The sequence below is a fragment of the Primulina tabacum genome, chromosome 1 (assembly GCF_025594145.1).
Source record: "Primulina tabacum isolate GXHZ01 chromosome 1, ASM2559414v2, whole genome shotgun sequence".
Taxonomy (NCBI): domain Eukaryota; kingdom Viridiplantae; phylum Streptophyta; class Magnoliopsida; order Lamiales; family Gesneriaceae; genus Primulina; species Primulina tabacum.
Genome location: NC_134550.1, coordinates 6,613,412 through 6,631,617, shown reverse-complemented (window position 1 = coordinate 6,631,617; position 18,206 = coordinate 6,613,412). Strand labels below are relative to the sequence as shown.

Here is an 18,206-nt window from a genome sequence, read left to right as displayed (position 1 = left end):
CTAGACTCTGGGTGTACATTCCATATGTGTCCTACAAAGTCATGGTTCGAAACCCTTCGAGAAACAGATTTGGGAGTGGTTATTCTAGGAAATGACAGATCCTGTAAGGTAAAAGGTATAGGCTCCATCAGACTGAAAATGGATGATGGTTCATATAAAATTTTACAACAAGTCAGATATGTACCAGACCTCAAAAGGAATCTGATCTCCTTAGGCACTCTAGAGTCAAATGGCTGTTCATTCAAATCAGAAAATGGGAAATTGAAGGTACTCAAGGGATCATTGGTGATTATGAAGTCTGTAAGAAAGAACTCTCTGTACATCTTGCTGGGAAGCACTGTGGTGGGAAGATCAGCAGTGGCAGAGGATAAATCGAATAAAACATGGCTCTGGCATCAAAGACTTGGTCACGTAAGTGAAAGAGGTTTGATGGAACTATCTAAACAAAAACTTCTTTGTGGAGACAGCATCAAAGGAATGGATACATGCGAATACTGTATATTAAGAAAAGCAAAGAGAGTAAACTTTGAGCCTGCCAAACACTCTACATCTAGACCATTCGAGTATGTTCACTCAGACATATGGGGTCCTTCAAGGACAGCCACTCATGCGGGAGGGAGGTATTTTATGACAATAATAGATTACTACCCCCGAAGGCTTTGGGTCTATGTACTTAAGACAAAGAATGAAGCATATACTAAGTTCAAGGAATGGCTAGTATTATATGAAAACCAAATGGACATGAAACTGAAACACCTTCGAACTGATAATGGATTGGAATATTGTTCTGATATGTTTAATCAACTTTGTGCAAAGAAGGGCATTTTGAGGCATAAGACAGTTGCTGGAACACCCCAACAAAATGGGGTAGCCGAGAGAATGAATAGAACTCTATTGGAAAGAACTAGATCCATGTTGCTAAATGCTGGTCTACCAAAAGTCTTCTGGGGGGAAGCAGTGACTACAGCCTGTTACTTGATCAACAGGTGCATTCAAGTGCCATAAACTTCAAGACCCCTATGGAGATGTGGAAATGTGCCCCTATAGATTACTCAAATCTAAAAGTATTCGGCTGCTTGGCTTATGCTCACATCAAAACAGACAAGCTTGAACCCCGAGCAATTAAATGCATTTTCATAGGATATCCTAATGGAGTGAAAGGATATAAGGTATGGAATCTAGAAGATAGAGGGCCCAGGTGCTTCATTTCAAGGGATATAATATTTGATGAAGACAAAATGGGGTATATTAAACATAAAGACACATCAAATCCGTCAAGTGAACTTCCCATGGAAACACAGATTGAGGTGGAGAATTCTAATAATAATGAAGTTCCTCAAGATCCTACAGATACTGATCATGGTGCAGAGTCAACCGAGAATGAATCAATCACTGAAAAGAATGATGACTCCTATATGCTGACTAGGGACAGGAAGAAAAGAGAAATAAAACCAACCCAGCGATATGGACAAGCAGACATGATCTATTTTGCCCTAAATATTGCAGAGCATATTGAATATTCAGAGCCAACCTCCTATAAAGAAGCCATGACCAGCCCACAGAAGAATAAATGGCTTGTAGCCATGAATGAAGAAATGAACTCATTAAACAAGAACAAAACCTGGGAGATGGTTACTAGACCAAAGGGGCAAAGAGTGGTAGGATGCAAGTGGGTATACAAGCTCAAAGAATCTGGAACTAATAAGGAAGAAGTACAATACAAAGCCAGGTTAGTGGCAAAGGGATACACACAAGTGGAAGGCATTGATTTCAACGAAATTTATTCCCCTGTAGTCAAACATGCTTCCATCAGAATTTTGCTGGCATTGGTCACTCAATTTGACCTGGAATTAGAGCAACTTGATGTTAAAACAGCATTCTTGCACGGAAATTTGGAGAAAACCATATTCATGGAACAACCCGAGGGCTACAAAATATCTGGAAATAAAGAGAAGGTGTGCCTGTTAAAGAAATCCTTATATGGTCTCAAGCAAAGTCCCAGACAATGGTATAGACGGTTCGATGAGTTCATGACACAAATAAATTTTGTGAGAAGCAACTTTGACAGCTGTGTATATATCAGAAATGACAAAAATCAACCCAAGATCTTCTTACTCATTTATGTTGATGACATGTTAGTAGCGAGTAAAAGCCAAACTGACTTGCAAGGTCTCAAAGAAAAATTAAGCTCTGAGTTCGAAATGAAGGAACTAGGAGAAGCAAGAAGAATACTTGGGATGAACATAAATAGGGACAGGAGGAAGGCGACCTTGTTCCTAAACCAAAGCCAATACATAAGGAAGGTACTTCAACGAGCTAGGATGCTGGAAGCAAAACAAGTGAGTACACCGATTGGCCAACACTTCAAGTTATCTACTGAAAATTCACCAAGCAGCAAGGATGAAGAGGAAGTCATGAAGAACAAACCCTATGCTAATGGTGTAGGGAGCATAATGTATAGCATGGTATGCAGTAGACCAGATCTCGCATATGCTATGAGTGTGGAATCAAGGTTTATGGCCAACCCAGGAGAGTTACACTGGGAGGCATTAAAGTGGGCGATGAGATATTTGAAAGGGGCCTCAAACTTGGGACTGATGTTCAGACAGCAGACGCATGAGACACAACCACTCGTTGGATTCGTGGACTCAGATTATGCAGGGAACTTGGACACCAGGAAGTCACTCACTGGATTCATCTTCACGCTTTATGGAACCGCTATCAGCTGGAAAGCTACTCTCCAACCTGTGGTCGCATTGTCTACAACAGAAGCAGAGTACGTAGCACTCACAGAAGGAATAAAAGAGGCTATGTGGCTTAAAGGGATACTGGAAGAACTTGGAATTACACAACAGTGGGTAGCAGTCCACTGTGATAATCAAGGAGCAATACATCTTACAAAACATCAAGTTTTTCATGAAAGATGCAAGCACATTGATATTAAACTACATTTTGTAAGGGACATCACGACCAAGGGCTTGGTCAAGGTAGAGAAAATCTCAACACAAGAGAATCTTGCGGATATGATGACCAAGGCATTACCACTAGCTAAGTTTAAGCATTGCTTGAACTTGGTCAATGTGGTAGAGTCCATATAGTCCAAGGGGTATTGGAGAACAGCCTGTATTTGGAAGACAAGGTGGAGATTGTTGAAGGAAGTGTCTCCCAAATCAAAGACACATGAGGGACCGATGACTGAGATGAGCCGAGGATGAGAAATGAATTGTTGACAGTTGCAACAACCCAAACCAACTAAGGGGTACCAGCAGTAAAGAAGGGAAAGACCTAGTTGGGTTAAATATATATAGATCTGAAGGCTCTCAGAAGAAAATCATCAGAAGATATCTCTACTGTATTTGAGAGGAAAAAGATATTGATTGAAAACACGAGAGAAGAGAGAGACTTGTATAAGAGAGTCTTAGGCGTGAGTGTGGAAAAGTTTCCGGTGTAATCTCCTCTTTGTACTATTGGTGTGATCAATAAAATCCAACAGGTTGTGCTCCCGTGGATGTAAGCCACTTCGGCTGAACCACGTAATTCTCGTTGTGTTCTAAACTTTCTTGATTTGCTGCATGTGTTTCGTGAACGTTGAAATCATCTGCTGTAAGATTTTTATATAGTGAAATTTTCAACAAATAGTCGTTCCCAAAGTTGATACATATGTTCAAATTTTAAATATTAGGCCTTTCGATGAACAAGTTCTTCCATCACTAAGATTTACGGCGCTTTAAAATCTATGTCATCTTTCACTACAAAATGAGACAAAATCGTCACATAATCGAAAGTCTAGGCTCCAAATTTTCTATAAAATTAAACCTCGTTCATGTTTCATTTCATGGAAAGGAAAAAACCAACCTTGGCATTTTCTTGATTTCCCTCCCTTCTGGAGATTATGCTTAACCTTAGAAGGCTTTAATGGATACATTTGTGGCATGGCGATGAAGATGGCATCCGTCCAGTCACAGAGCAACGGTTCATTGCTCAAAAACTTCAATGGATACAATATCATCAAGTACCTAAAGATTCTATCTTGAACACTCTTTTCATTGGGAAGAAATGAATATTCAAGCTAAAATTGTATGTCCTTTCTGTATTTCGTGAAACTAACACTTGGACCATCACGAAAGACGAAAATTCAAACCCGGCATTCAATCACAGGCCCAAATGAATCGGGGTCGTTGGATCTTGCGTAAGAGCAATGGATTCTCAAACACACCGGCCTGATTGAGTTAATATTGCTCAACTGTTTTCATTGTCTTCCTTTGATAATCCTTGATTCTCATTATTTGCTATATTGGACTTGTATTCACCGCCCGTACTCCACATTCCGGATTCACCAGTCGCCAAAAGGTATGTCAACTTCATTATGCATGCATGGGATAACACAAGACTGGACTGAAAATAAACTTTGCAAAATAAATATATTTCAAAAAAGTTGGAACATTTTAAGCTAGCTAAAAGGCACAATTAATGGGCTAGTTGAAGTATATATATAGTCTTCTGAAGTTGATTTTTTGTTACATAAAAAAAGAGTAGTTAGCTATCGACAACTGTACACCAACACCATTCATGCCCACACATCCTACGCCCTTAACAAATTATACAAGAGTTCTGTGCAATGCAACCCTAAGAAGATTGGCATTACTACAACAATCGATCCATGTAAGTGATTCTACTTCGCATTCAATCTCGCTTTGATTACGTGGCTATTGCGTTCAGCATCTCATCTTCGGTATATTTATTAAAACCAAAAAATAATCGGGGTTCTTCAACAAAGAATGACACCAAAGTATCTATTTTACTCATTTTACGTTGTTTTTAATGTACACATTGGCTTTATTTTATGTCAAAACATTCTATATTGATATTCATATATACAAATATTTCAATTTCCATTGATTAAATAGAGGATGGATCATAAAGGACATAAAATTCAGCTTGAATATTCATTTCTTTCCAATCAAATTAAACGAAAAATATTAGACAAATGAATCGGGGTCGTTGGATCTGCATAAGAGCACTGCTCTGATCCCATGGTCGAACGTTCTCCCTAAAAACACCGGGGTGAGTGAATGATCAGTGAATCTTGTTTAAGAAAACTGTTTGCATTGACTTTGATTTGTCACTCACTTTTGGTCTGAGACTATTCCATTTAATTTTTTTTACACAATTTGTAAAATATTATAACTATCTTAAACAATGAAGAAAATTAGTGAAATTAAATAGTAGTTATTAGGAAAACTTTCAATTTTAATAATATAAATCAAAATGTTTTGGATTTCAGTAAGGTAACTTGACAAATTTTAGTAAATTTTTATCTGTTAAATTTGATTTTTTTTGGTAACAAAAATAAAACTTATTTTAGTCATATTTTGTGAAAAGTTTTAAAATACACCTGTGAAATAGTGTATATACAGCCAAACTATGACTGGCATAGTACCACATAGTCGGTAAGTCTTTGGTCATTTTCAAATGTAAAGCAAATCCGACAAGATGAAGAGTTTGAAATGAATATAAATGACCATTAGCTGTTATGAATGGTTAATAAAAGTGAATGAGAAATCAAACTTAGGGCATCTCCAACTCCTACGTCACGGGTCTTCTCCAACGGGAGCTGCGCTATTTGCAATAAGAGTGCGCCAGGGGTCTTCTCCAACGGGAGCTGCGCTATTTGCAATAAGAGTGCTGATCATTAATGTAGGTTTACTGGAATTCAGTAAATGACTCATTTAGTAAATCCATCAGTAGCCTGATTTTCAGCAATGATGATGTTGAAAATCAAGAACATGATTCTCCATAAAATCATGCACATCTAGAATTTGAATGTTTGGTCTACTGAGATTTTTCTTATTTATGACTGTTTAAATGATCAGTAATCTTATATAAAGATCGGTGTTCCAAATTATTCTGTAGTCCTTATAATTGATTCTGACCAGAATACTGAATTTATCTGTTCCTGATTTATGTCAATATGTTGCTGGATTTTGTTGTTTCTGAATTGTTACGATATCAATGAACATCATCAAAACTATAATATTCTAACATATACATTATTTGTCAATAAAAAAATGTCTTGGAATTATTTATAGTGCAAATTTCTGCGATCTTGTGGTAATTTAATCCACAATTTGACTAATAATGATTTATTTAATTTATATTAGATTTATATGTGATATATCAAATATTAGAAATTTGTAAATTCCACAAAAAAATGTAATTTTTAAAAGTCGTTAAATCTCTATCGAAGGTAAAATATATGCTTTCAAAACAATATTATAAAAAAATCTTCTAAAAAATTATATAAAATTTGAGACATTTTCATTAAAAGTAGGATTATTAATCTTTATTTGTTCCTCGTTAACCACACAATCCCTAATGCTATACAATAGGCTAAGTTTTGTTAAGAAATTTTCGATTGAAATTTTTTAAAATGAAAAAAAAAATCTAAATCCTTCTTCTTCTTCTTTTTGGGTTGAATTACATTAATCTGAGTTTTCTTGTATTTCATTAATTTGTTTATTAGTGTAAAAACTGATTTCAAATTCACTCGAAATTCAGATATTTGAAATTTATCCATTAAATCTTCCGACAAAATTCAAATAAAATCTCGCTCTCCTTGAAAATAGTAATATGGCAAGATTGATAAAGTCGATCGTCGAGGATATACTCTATTTTCATTGTTGAAATTTGAGCCGACACGTCGTGAACATTCAAAGATGTTTTCGAAGATCAAGTAAAGATATAAATGAATTGAATGCAGATATCCATATCAAGAGAAAACAATATACTCGACATTGAATCGAATCTAATGATCTTAATCTTATTATAAAGGATAAGAACTCTCAAGAATTAAAAATAAATAAATAAATAAATAAAATCATATAGATGATAATTATGAATGAAATCTAGGTTGTGTGATGCGAAATGCGCCACCCTAGGCACTATCAATTTCAAAGTTTAGTTTTCTTTCTCCATCATGAAACCAGCACATTAAACCAATCAAATTTAGACAATATCCACATTTGTACCAAATGTTCAAAGTTGAAATTATAGGACCATTACAATGTCTAAATAGATTTATTGTGTATTGGTCGTATTTTGTGAGATGTATCACTTATTTGGGTGATTCATAAAAAAATATTAATTTTTATGCTAAGAGTATTACTTTTTTATTGTGAATATCGATAGGGTTGACCAGTCTCACATATATAGATTCGTGAGACCGTCTCACAAGAGACTTACTCAATGTCTAAATAGATTTAAAATTTCATACGTACGTTTTTACAAATAAAAAAAAGTTGAATTTTCTAATTACTACATAAATATGTATATAATCCTAGAGATCTCAAACCCCTTTATTAGTTACCTCAAAACAAGTTAGATATGTCAAATATTTATTCTTTGGTTCGAGATATCGCATCGAATTTATGATCACCGTGTCATGTGTTATAAGTCATCGACATAATTAATCATTTCATTACATATAAGAATGTCATTTTTTTTCTTTGATTCCTTTTAATTGAGAATACTTCCATGCATAAAACACGGAATGCTCGAATATCACAAAAACAATTCCAAGGAGGTCTCAATCTTAAATCAAAAAATGCAATAATATTTTATTTAGTTGCCCTCTTTAGATTCTTTAGAAAGAATACATGAGTAAAGCCAAGCCCACAGAATCCAATGCTAGGCAAGAGATAATATAATAATTATGGGTGATTTTAGTTATAATAATTCGAAGGATTAGCATGCCTACAAAGTCGAAAAATAATTTAATGGAGAGATGTGACAGATAAAAAAAATTTAAAAAGTGGGGTCAAAATTCCAAAAAAATTGAGAATGGGACTCAATAATCCAAATTGGCTGATACTATATTGACCTTTTGAGAGGACAAAAAAATATTCAAATAGATTTTTGCCATGAAAAATGGGGAATGGCCCATATCTTTTTTTTTTTGTTTTTGTCATTTTTATTTGGACATTGTGTAATTTATCCTTAAATGTTTGTTTTTTTCCCTCTCTTGGGTCGTTATCTTTTTCTTGACACGCAGCCAATTGTTAGAAGAATTCGAAAAATTGATTTTGCATGATATGTATATTTTTTAATTGATTCTCTTTTTTGTCTCATTTGTTTTGGATCATTGATAGTGTAGAAAAGAAGGGAAAACCAATGAAATTGTGAAAGTTATGTATCTTGACGGCATACTTGCACTACTAGTGAGATAATTTGTTTTAAATATTTTTGTAGTTTTTAGTAGAGGAATAACTTTAATATCCTAGTCCAAGTTGATTTAAAATTGATTATAAAATGATTTATTAGGTTGAAACCAATTTTTATACAATTCAAGTTAGTGATTTTCACAGAAGAGGTCGAATATGAAATAGTTGTACAAGATGGATATAGAACAGTTGTTACTGAAAATCATTGCACGGTTACATTTACGTGTACTTGGACAAGAAACCTGAGATCATATGTTTGATTCTTATAAATAACATGATATGATCAGAGGAAGGATTATTTGAGGACAATAATTATTCGTGTTAAAAACTTATCATTTGTGAATATCGGTTATAAATTTTTAGTTAAATAACAAGTGCTCCATCATATGTAAGTTATTAAATATTTCCATCATATGTAAGTTATTAAATAACAATAATATGTACAATATTAATATCGAAGATCAAATATTGTAAGTATTCATAAAGCAAGAATCGACTCAATCTTAAGACAAAAAACGGACAAGTACAAGAAATTTCATTAGCTTTTTGATACAATATATAACTACATGAGATCATTAACAAAACAAATAATCCCAATATAAGTTAAGCAGCAAGAATCGCCTCACGTGGTTTGATTTTGTGATATTTGCATTACCCTTAATTCTAAATGTTCAGCTACAAATAAGTTATTACAAGGAATAATTAAAGCTAAAAAAATGAGAGAAAACAATATTAATTTATACTTTGGGAGTATGGTCCCCTCTTTGAACAGATTCCTCGCTGCTTTCTCCATACTTTTGACCAAGAACAAGGATGCCATCTTCTTCGGCATCAAAGCTCGAGTGGACGCAATACAGAACATATACAAGCACCATAAGGGCGGAGAAGAATCCGAATCTCATGTAGGACGGTTTATCGAGAGATCCTAACAAGAATATATTAAGAAATATGGATATGAAAGGAATCCATGGCATCATAGGAACACCCCAAAACTCGGGCTTTCGAGCTTGGGGAACCGTAAAATGGAACAACTGTACAACAGCAATGGCAACAATGCCACAGGCACCGAGCATGATGGCTTTGGGCTTTCCGAATGGTGCTAATTGCCAGAGGAGGGTAAAAATGAAGGAAGCGAGTGAGAAGGAGAAGAGGAAAGAAAGGGTCGGCCATGGATTTGTCGTTCCTAGAGTTACATAGCGTCTGAAGATCACTGCATTTGCCACCATGTAGAAGACAAATAGTGTGCCAATGGATACAAGGTTAAGCAGAACATTTAGATCAGTGAACAGTGCAATTGCCGCGGTAAAGATCCCTGCAAAGTACTCGCAGATATGAATAAACAGGATAAAGAAGAAAAAGAACGGAAAAAATGGTAAGCAGAATCTTTTTTAGAGCGAATCACTCAAGAAAGGTAGGAGGGAATAATTGGTCAAGTGGCTCTTTCCATGATAAAGGGTCGTTTTTGAAAGTGCAGTTGCTTTCATCTAAAAAAAACTTGCACTAATCTGGGTCTTACCTATGTTTTAGACCCACCGTAGCAGCACAAAATCTCCAAAGGTCAAATTTAAGGGATTCAATGAATTTATCCTAGGCACAAATCTCCCACTTTCCATGGCTATCGCCAAGTCATTTGAGGTATATTTACACGAATCATTTGATATGATCCATTCAGCAAGTTAAAATAAACCTTACACTCAAACCTATAAAACTATGTTCTTTGATCAGAATAAAACTGTGCATCCGTATTGTGCCTTGTCACTAGATCCTCATGTCCATATCAACAAACACCCGGAGTAACATTCAGAAGACATTTGTGAAATCTACCACAAAACTTTAACACAGTGGCCTCAGACATTAGAAATCCGAGAGCTGAACCGGATGCAGGATTTCATGTGAATGATTAATAACATACAAAAGTCAACTGATGAGTGTAATTGCATTATCTTACAAAACAAAAAAAATAGATCCTAGGAAACAAAAAGGATATTGGCAAAGGCTACACAGTAAGTGGGCCCTGTTCAGTAAAATCACTGGCCATGGAAGACCTCCAAGTTTTGACTTACCTAATCTTGACTGCTTTGAACATTTTGCACACCTAAACCTTGTTTGAAGATAAAAGAGAACAAAAGAATAATGTTACTATCAAAATCACATCATGTGATACAACGTTATTCTTATCAAATCTTAATCATTCCACTAGCCAATTATTTAATTATGAAGCAAATAGATTCTAAAGACTTTAGTTCAAGTTCCACTCATCAACACCAAGTGCTTACTTGTGTAACCCGAACAGAATGGTAATTAATTATAGAAGAAACGAGAAAGATAGATCGACTTAGAGATGAGAGTGGGAATGGCATACCTAGAAAAGCAGAGGCATTGACTGGTGTAGAGGTACCAGGGTGAATCTGAGCGAACCAAGATGGTGCGATGCAGGACCGTCCAATTACGCACATGTACCGCGCTTGCCCCAACATCGCTACCAGTAATGAAGTCAAAATACCAAAACTTGCTCCTACACCGATCACGTTAGAAACCCATCTCCAACTACTTCCTCCATCTTTAAATGCACCAGAAAACGGTGCCTCCGGATCAATCTGTCAAAAAATATATATACCAATTACGGTCATTTGCATTCAAGGGAAAAGTGAGATATTCAGCTAATTAAATTTTAAAAAAAGTCACATTAGTTAATATATACATACAACTTTATATGAAACACAGAATGTATCGCTAGTTTTCTGAACTGAACGATACCATGTCATAAGGAAGAAGTGAGGACAACGAAGCGGCCATTAAGCAATACAGAAATGATACGAGGATCACAGATCCTGAAACCCCTATTGGAATATCCTTAGCAGGATTTTTGACCTCTTCAGCCATGGTGGAAACAGCATCGTACCCGATGTAGCTCAAGTATACCATCGCAGCCCCATTGAACATCCCGGTAACTCCAAAAGGGAAGAACCCTCCCGCGTTTTTCTGGTCACCGGGTTCGGTAAAATTCTTCCATTCCCCTCTCAAAAACCCCACAACTATCACAAATGCTATGAACAATAAGTGCAGAGCTGTCAAAACCATGTTTAACCACGAACTCTCCCTCGTACTGTAGAAAGAATACCAAAGTTTAACCCGATGAGCTCTAATTCAAAAGAATTCAAGGGATTTTAAAATGAAAAAAAAAAAGTGGACTTCAGCTGAACTTTACGAAAATGATGAGATCAAACAACTAAAAATAATTATTTAAATGTGTTTGATAGAATTTGTCAAAGGTGGTCAGATTTGAAAGGATTCGCAGTTGAAACAAGAAAAGATAAAATTTGAAATTAAATCCAAACTTTCAAAAAAAGCTTCAAATCGGTATGAATCCAAATCAAATTCCTATTTCTGCTAGAAGATTTTTGTGAAAGGAAAAAAATGGTGCAATATTATGAACCTGTAGCAAATGACGAGTGTGAGGAGCAGGACCACAGCCACAGCAATTACGTCCATTTCGTTGTACCCTTTTGGTAGGCCATTGATGGTGAATCTCAGCTGTGAATGGGAGAACAAGCCGAATGCAGTACTTAAATACGCCGTAAAACTCCTCGCCACCGCCGCATTCGACAACACGTAGTCGATTATCAGATTAGCACCCGTCAAGAACGCCAAAAATTCCCCTAAGAATTCACAAATTTCGCAACATAAATCAACATCACGCATAGCAAAAAAGGTATTCGGCACCATTTACATGAGAATCCCACGACATCAAAAAGTTCCAAAAACAAGTACAACAGCAACAACAACAAAAAGAAAAAAAAGAAAGAAAGTGGGTAACAAACACCACCGACCGAACGTCGCGCGAATGTAGCTGAAAGCACCGCCAGCCACGGGCATGTCGACGGCGAACTCGGTGTAACAGAAAGACGAGAGAAGAGCGCAGAGTCCGGCAATGGCATAAGAAACAATGACCGAAGGCCCGGCGTACACACGACTAGCTCGACCGGTGGTGACAAAGACTCCGGCTCCGACCATCCCTCCGACGCCGAAACCGATGAGATCGTACCACCGCAAGCTCCGCTTCATGTTCGGCCCGGAGCGAGCCCGAACCCGGCTGTTCCCCTGGAAAGAAGTGGACACGGAGAAAGCCCGACGAGAGATGCGGGACGGGGTCTCCGACAGCGCCCGGAGATAAGCTCTACAGGTGGAGAAAGAGGAGAAATGGGTCTCCATCGGCTTGGAATTTCTGTGTGGAAGAATGGATAGAGAGGCAGAATGGGTGTAATATGTAACAGTATATCCGTTTGCAGGGAAATCAGACAGAGTTGAACAAGTAAGTAGTGGGGGAGATGGCCAGGAGGAATGGGGAATTCTATTTTTTATTTTTATATAATGATGTTAAATTTTTTTTATAATTTTTCTTAATATTTAAAAATTTATTATACTTAAATCTCGACTCGACTCGACTCCGCTCTGATTCGTCTCTCAATGTTGTATTAAAATAAACCCTAAAGTTTGTTCTAAACTTTGGAATTTTGTTAAAAACCATGGGCTCTTCGTTTTTCAATTACTTACATTCTTTTATGGATAATAATTCCAAAAGCGTCAGAGGGTTTGTTACGAGGCGTTTGTGTGTTGAGGTGGATGTATCATGTATTTAGTATTTAATGTTTCGTGTGATCAAGTTATATGTACAGCAGCCATAAATAATATAAGGGATGTGTCTTTGTATTTTTTACATTGAAAGTATTTTTTTTCATTTTTAGTATAAAATGAGTCGTCGAACCGTCTCAGATATATAAATTCATAATATACTTATATTTTAGTAGTTTATTTTTAATATATTTTTGTTTTTGAATTTTGTTTAGAGATCACTTGTTTTTGCGAATTCAAGAGGGTATTTTTTTTATAGGTGAACTTTAATATTTTAAGTGTTGATAAAAAATTTTGTGGGTTTTTGCAATTTAACGGGGACATGTTTGATAAATCTGTGTTTTTAAGGAGATTATGAGTTTTGTAATTTGATACATCATTGCAATTTATTTTTCAGTATCATCCCTTCAAATTACACTACGAACTCTCGCTAATTTTTGTCAATTATTATTAAATTAAACAATTAACAAAATTAATTAATTTTATATAAATTACGATGATAACTACGTGATTTACTGGTATACATAAAACATAACAAAAAAAAAATAGTACTTATCTAAGATAATGATGTGCAATTTATTTAAAGTAGGTTTCTTGTGAGACGGTCTCACGAATCTTTATCTGTGAAACGGGTCAACCCTATCGATATTCACAATAAAAATTAATACTCTTAACATAAAAAATAATATTTTTTCATGGATGACCCAAATAAGAGATATGTATCATAAAATACGACCAGTGAGACTATCTCACACAAGTTTTTGTCATTTATTTATATATTTAGATTAATAACCTTTATTTCATTAATTCGAGGTATCACTTAATTATTTGAGATAAATTGTAATTTTTTTTAGTTGAGCTAGGGAGCAATTATTATAATTGGATCTCGATAAAAATATATATTATATAATAATATAACAACCTTTTAGAATAATATTTTTTATAATTTTAGGATATACAAAAATATCTCTTCTTTCATTAAATAAAAGTTATAAAAAATTTGTTAAGTGTAACAAATAACTTAAATATTTTTAAAAAAATAATAATTAATCTAGTTAAAAAAAAACTTTTGCGCTAAATTATGATTTGCATGCGTGGATTGCCTAGTGTATATTCTTGAGAATACTGGGACATGTGAGTGTGGGTGGTGTGTGAATTGTGACAGAGACCAAGAAACAAGCGGCCCTCTCAGTTGCTCTTTTGTACGAGAGAACGACAAGTCTGTGATTTGCTTTTCTTCTCCTTTAGACACACTTTTCAAGTACCATCTTGGATCACAAATTTACATAAAAGCAGGATTTCATTACACTTGTAAATGCATATGATGATTGCTTCCATATTGTCTCCACTCCACATCAATCGTGCACATTTTAGGTCACTTATCGATATTCACATAAATGTTTTGCTTTAATGATAATCTTACACCACTTATCGAGATATATGCAGATGTTCGTAATAAATGTTCAGAAAGTCAAGAGGTGTGGCTTATAAACCGAAGTCGTTCCTACATCTAACATTTTATGCGATATTATATAATTATTTGAAAGATTTGGGAAAGAAGATTGAAACGACATAATGTTTTTGGGAATTAAGTAATTCCCGCAATCTAATCTATGCATTTAAAGCTTGGTTGACTAAACTCACTACACTACACCACGCAAATAAAAAGCATTCTCACCAACTCACTATCATTCAATGCTAAGTTCATAATATATATATATATATATATATATAAAACTTTATTAGGAATTTAAAATTTTGGGACCACCCTCAAAATTTATTACTATCATGAAAAATACATGAGAAAGTGTTTGATTCAAAATCAGTATTAAATGTTGATGTAAAATATCAATCATTAGATTTATCTTTTGGAGGTTATATAAGTTGGCTTGAAAATATGAATGAACAATAAAAAAAAAAGAGATGAAATAAGTCGTACTTCAAAAAAAAAAATGAAATAAGCGCAAAACATAGGATAAAAACGACAGATAAAACAATATAAATCTTTAAACTCTCCATGGGGTTCGTGCTTATCGTGCACCGATCCCCAGTGGTGGAGCCACATTCGTTAGCACCAGGGTTTTATCTTGGATAATCCAATTTCTTTGAAAAAGATTTATATGTAATTTTTTTTATACTTTTGGATCAATTTAATATATGCTCGGTTAGTTCAATTTAAAATATTAAAGAATTCTATAATTTAAAATTCTAACCCGGTTAGAATCATATTCTTCACTCCGCTATTGTCAATTATAGCCATGGGTTGGAACCTCAAGTTATGAAATATCCAAGGATATCCCTAGCTAATACGAGGACCGATCAATGATATCAAGCTAGTCTATGCGTCCTCTAGCATTGAGAATTAAAACGAGAGTAATGTGCGTACGACCTCCGGGCGAACCCATCGGATGACTCGGCAGCTTCCCTTCACGACGTTCAGATTGGGCAACTTAGAGTAGGGAATTCGGCCACTGTTAAGCAATTTGAATGATATATATATATATATATATATATTTGATTGAACATTTACATTATATTAATTATATATTATAATATTTTTTTAGTGTTGGGGGAAGATTTATCCTAATAAATCAGTGGTCGGAGTGGGTTAAAATCAACCTGTATTTTCTAGACTTTATTATGCTTTACTTTTATTTTGTCTTCTGATCACAATGGCAGTTTAGAAAAATTGGGCAGATTCCACTTTAATAATTGGGAAAATTATATTTTTAATTTATATGTTTTTTCCAAAAAAAAAAGTCATGTTTATCCACTAATTTGCAATTTTCTTCATGTTTAATCTTTTTTACCGCAACGTTGACATGAGAACAAAAATGACGATTTAACATCAGAAAATGCTAACAATGAGACACATATTGTTGACGTATCTAATATCAAGTCCGCACTTCAATGGAAAAATAACTAAAAATTTTAATAAAATATAAGCTAGTATATATAAGATCAAGACTTTGAATCGATTGATAACAGTCTGATTTATTTAATTTGTAATTAAAATTAATCAATAATACATCCAAATTTCTCCCGCATGCTTCTGTCCTATCAATTCTGGTAGGTATTCGATTGAGACATTTTATTGTTAAATAAATTATTTGATTTTGTTCGGTGTAATTATTATTACTAAAAAAATTTAAGTTGCACAATTACCATCGGCTATAGCTTTTGGTAAAACGGCAAGCACTCGGTCCTACAATTGGTATCAAAGCCAAGGTCACGGGTTCGATTCTCATTGATTGCGATGAGTGCAATTATTGGGTGCAATAATTGTTCCTGCTTGGTATAGCGATCGAATCGTGGTGCTTGAGTTGCTGTGCGGTTTAAAAGATTTGAGTTGCACCATTACCACTAGCTATAGCTTTTGGTAAAGCGGTAAGCACTCGGTCCTACAGATTTGTTATAATAATCAATCACATTTTAAATTTAATAACAATAATGATTTTTAATAAGAAATTACTATGTATGGTGCATGCATGCATTATATGAATTATTATGAAATTAATGGGTAGCTGATATTTGTGACATCCAACCCAATCCTTCTGATTCATAGTCATCAAGTTGAGCATCATGGCATGCACAATCGTATGTATCGATCGATCACGTTAGAGCTCCTCCAAAAATTTGACCCCGAAACCCCTCAATCGTAAAGGAAGCAACTTATAATAATATGAGTCTCGCACCTGCCTATATATCATCACAAACAAAAATAATTCTCGATTAGTCTTTGCAAAAATCCGAGTTCATGCACTCGACAGTGTCGATGATATTGATGCCCGTTGAAGATTCGAAGCGTTCCAAATTTAGCGCTAAGATTCGGCCATGTCGCTCTTTGTCATGGGCAATTCTTATGAAATATGATCTTGAACGTTCCGGAAATTGAGCTTGTTGGGTAGAGACGGAGCAAGAAAATGAAAACTGAGGGCAAAAAAATTTTAAAAAAATTAAAGGAGAAGAGTAAATATTAGACAGAAAAATTAAAAATATAATTAATTATTTTTAGAACTTTAATCATAAAAATAAAAAAAATCGAGGAGCGGTGATACCCACCCGTCCCTTGACCCCGTCACTGTTGTTGGGTCAAAATTTGGCCATTGTACAGCCGCTTCAGGTGCTATATGAGGTTTTGACTTTTGATAACCACAAAACATATTTTTAAGAAACATTTATTTAAACATAAATTTAGTCACTTGTGAGACGGTCTTACGAATCTTTATTTGTGAGACAGGTCAATCCTACCGATATTCACAATAAAAAGTAATATTCTTAGCATAAAAAGTAATATTTTTTCATGAATGACTCAAATAAGAGATCCGTCTCACAAAAATACGACCTGTGAGACCGTCTCACGCAAGTTTTTGTCTTACACATATGTGAAATTTATTACTTTAAAATAAAATTGAAACTTGTTACAAGAGAGTGATTTGCAAAAGATTACGGAGAAATGTGAAAATATCATATTAATGTTAATGTTTGAAAATAAAAGTGAAATGCAAATTTTTTTTAAAGATAGAGTCGTTGGTAAATAAATTAATAAAGTATAAAAAGTAGGCATACTGGAGATAGTGTTTGATTGTGTAATAAATTTGGATTTAGACAAGAAAATTAGAGATAAAGATTGTCCAGAAAAAAAAAATCATTTATTTTATCAAAATATCATAATCATTTTTGAATAATCAGAATCAACACGAGAACAGATTCTGGATTTGGATTATATTAAGCAAAAACAAATTTTGGGGTAACAAAACACAAAAAAAAAAAAAAAAAAAAAAAAACTTATTTTTAGAAAAGAAAAAGAATAATTTTTTAGAAATCGCAAACCGTCGTTAAATTTAAAACAACTTTATTCGTACGATAGTGTCGTTCTCATTAATAAATGAATGATGTTTACAAAGTCGATTAGATCAAAGTGATGTCAATCTAACACTATATATATATAATCAAAATGTCAATTAGTTGAAAATCACTAGTAAATAATAAAAAGTTCAAAACTACGGTCATGAATTCATTCACAATTAGTATACATGATAGATAAACTTGTATGTCGTAGAAATGTTGAATTCATAAATTAGTGTGAAAGTTGACGTATTAAAAATATGCAGATCGTTTGATTCGTGAAATGAGATATATAATGATCAGGACAACATAACTCTTATTCGACTCAAATTATTGTAAAACTCACGAATTTTTATCTGTGAGACGGGTTAACTCTACCGATATTCACAATTAAAAGTAATATTCTTAGCATAAAAAATAATATTTTTCATGAATGACCCAAATAAGATATATGTCTCACAAAATACGATCTGTGAGACCGTCTCACATAAATTTTTGCCTAAATCT

The 18,206-nt window shown here is 34.3% G+C and overlaps 1 protein-coding gene across 2 annotated transcripts; it reads right to left on the bottom strand.

The window, feature by feature from the left end:
* Positions 1-8,727: 8,727 nt before the first annotated feature.
* LOC142537812 (cationic amino acid transporter 7, chloroplastic-like) lies at positions 8,728-12,559 on the bottom strand. 2 transcript variants are annotated; one of them, XM_075643305.1, is made up of 5 exons: positions 12,050-12,559; positions 11,656-11,878; positions 10,977-11,325; positions 10,582-10,816; positions 8,728-9,531 (listed from the first exon to the last, which is right to left on the bottom strand). In XM_075643305.1, the coding sequence occupies exons 1-5, from the start codon at positions 12,429-12,431 to the stop codon at positions 8,957-8,959; spliced, it is 1,764 nt and encodes a 587-aa protein (XP_075499420.1). In that variant the 5' UTR covers positions 12,432-12,559; the 3' UTR covers positions 8,728-8,956. The 2 variants fall into 2 exon arrangements, with proteins under 2 accessions (XP_075499420.1, XP_075499424.1); XM_075643309.1 differs by lacking the exon at positions 8,728-9,531 and adding an exon at positions 9,545-10,320.
* Between the last annotated feature and the right edge of the window lie 5,647 nt (positions 12,560-18,206).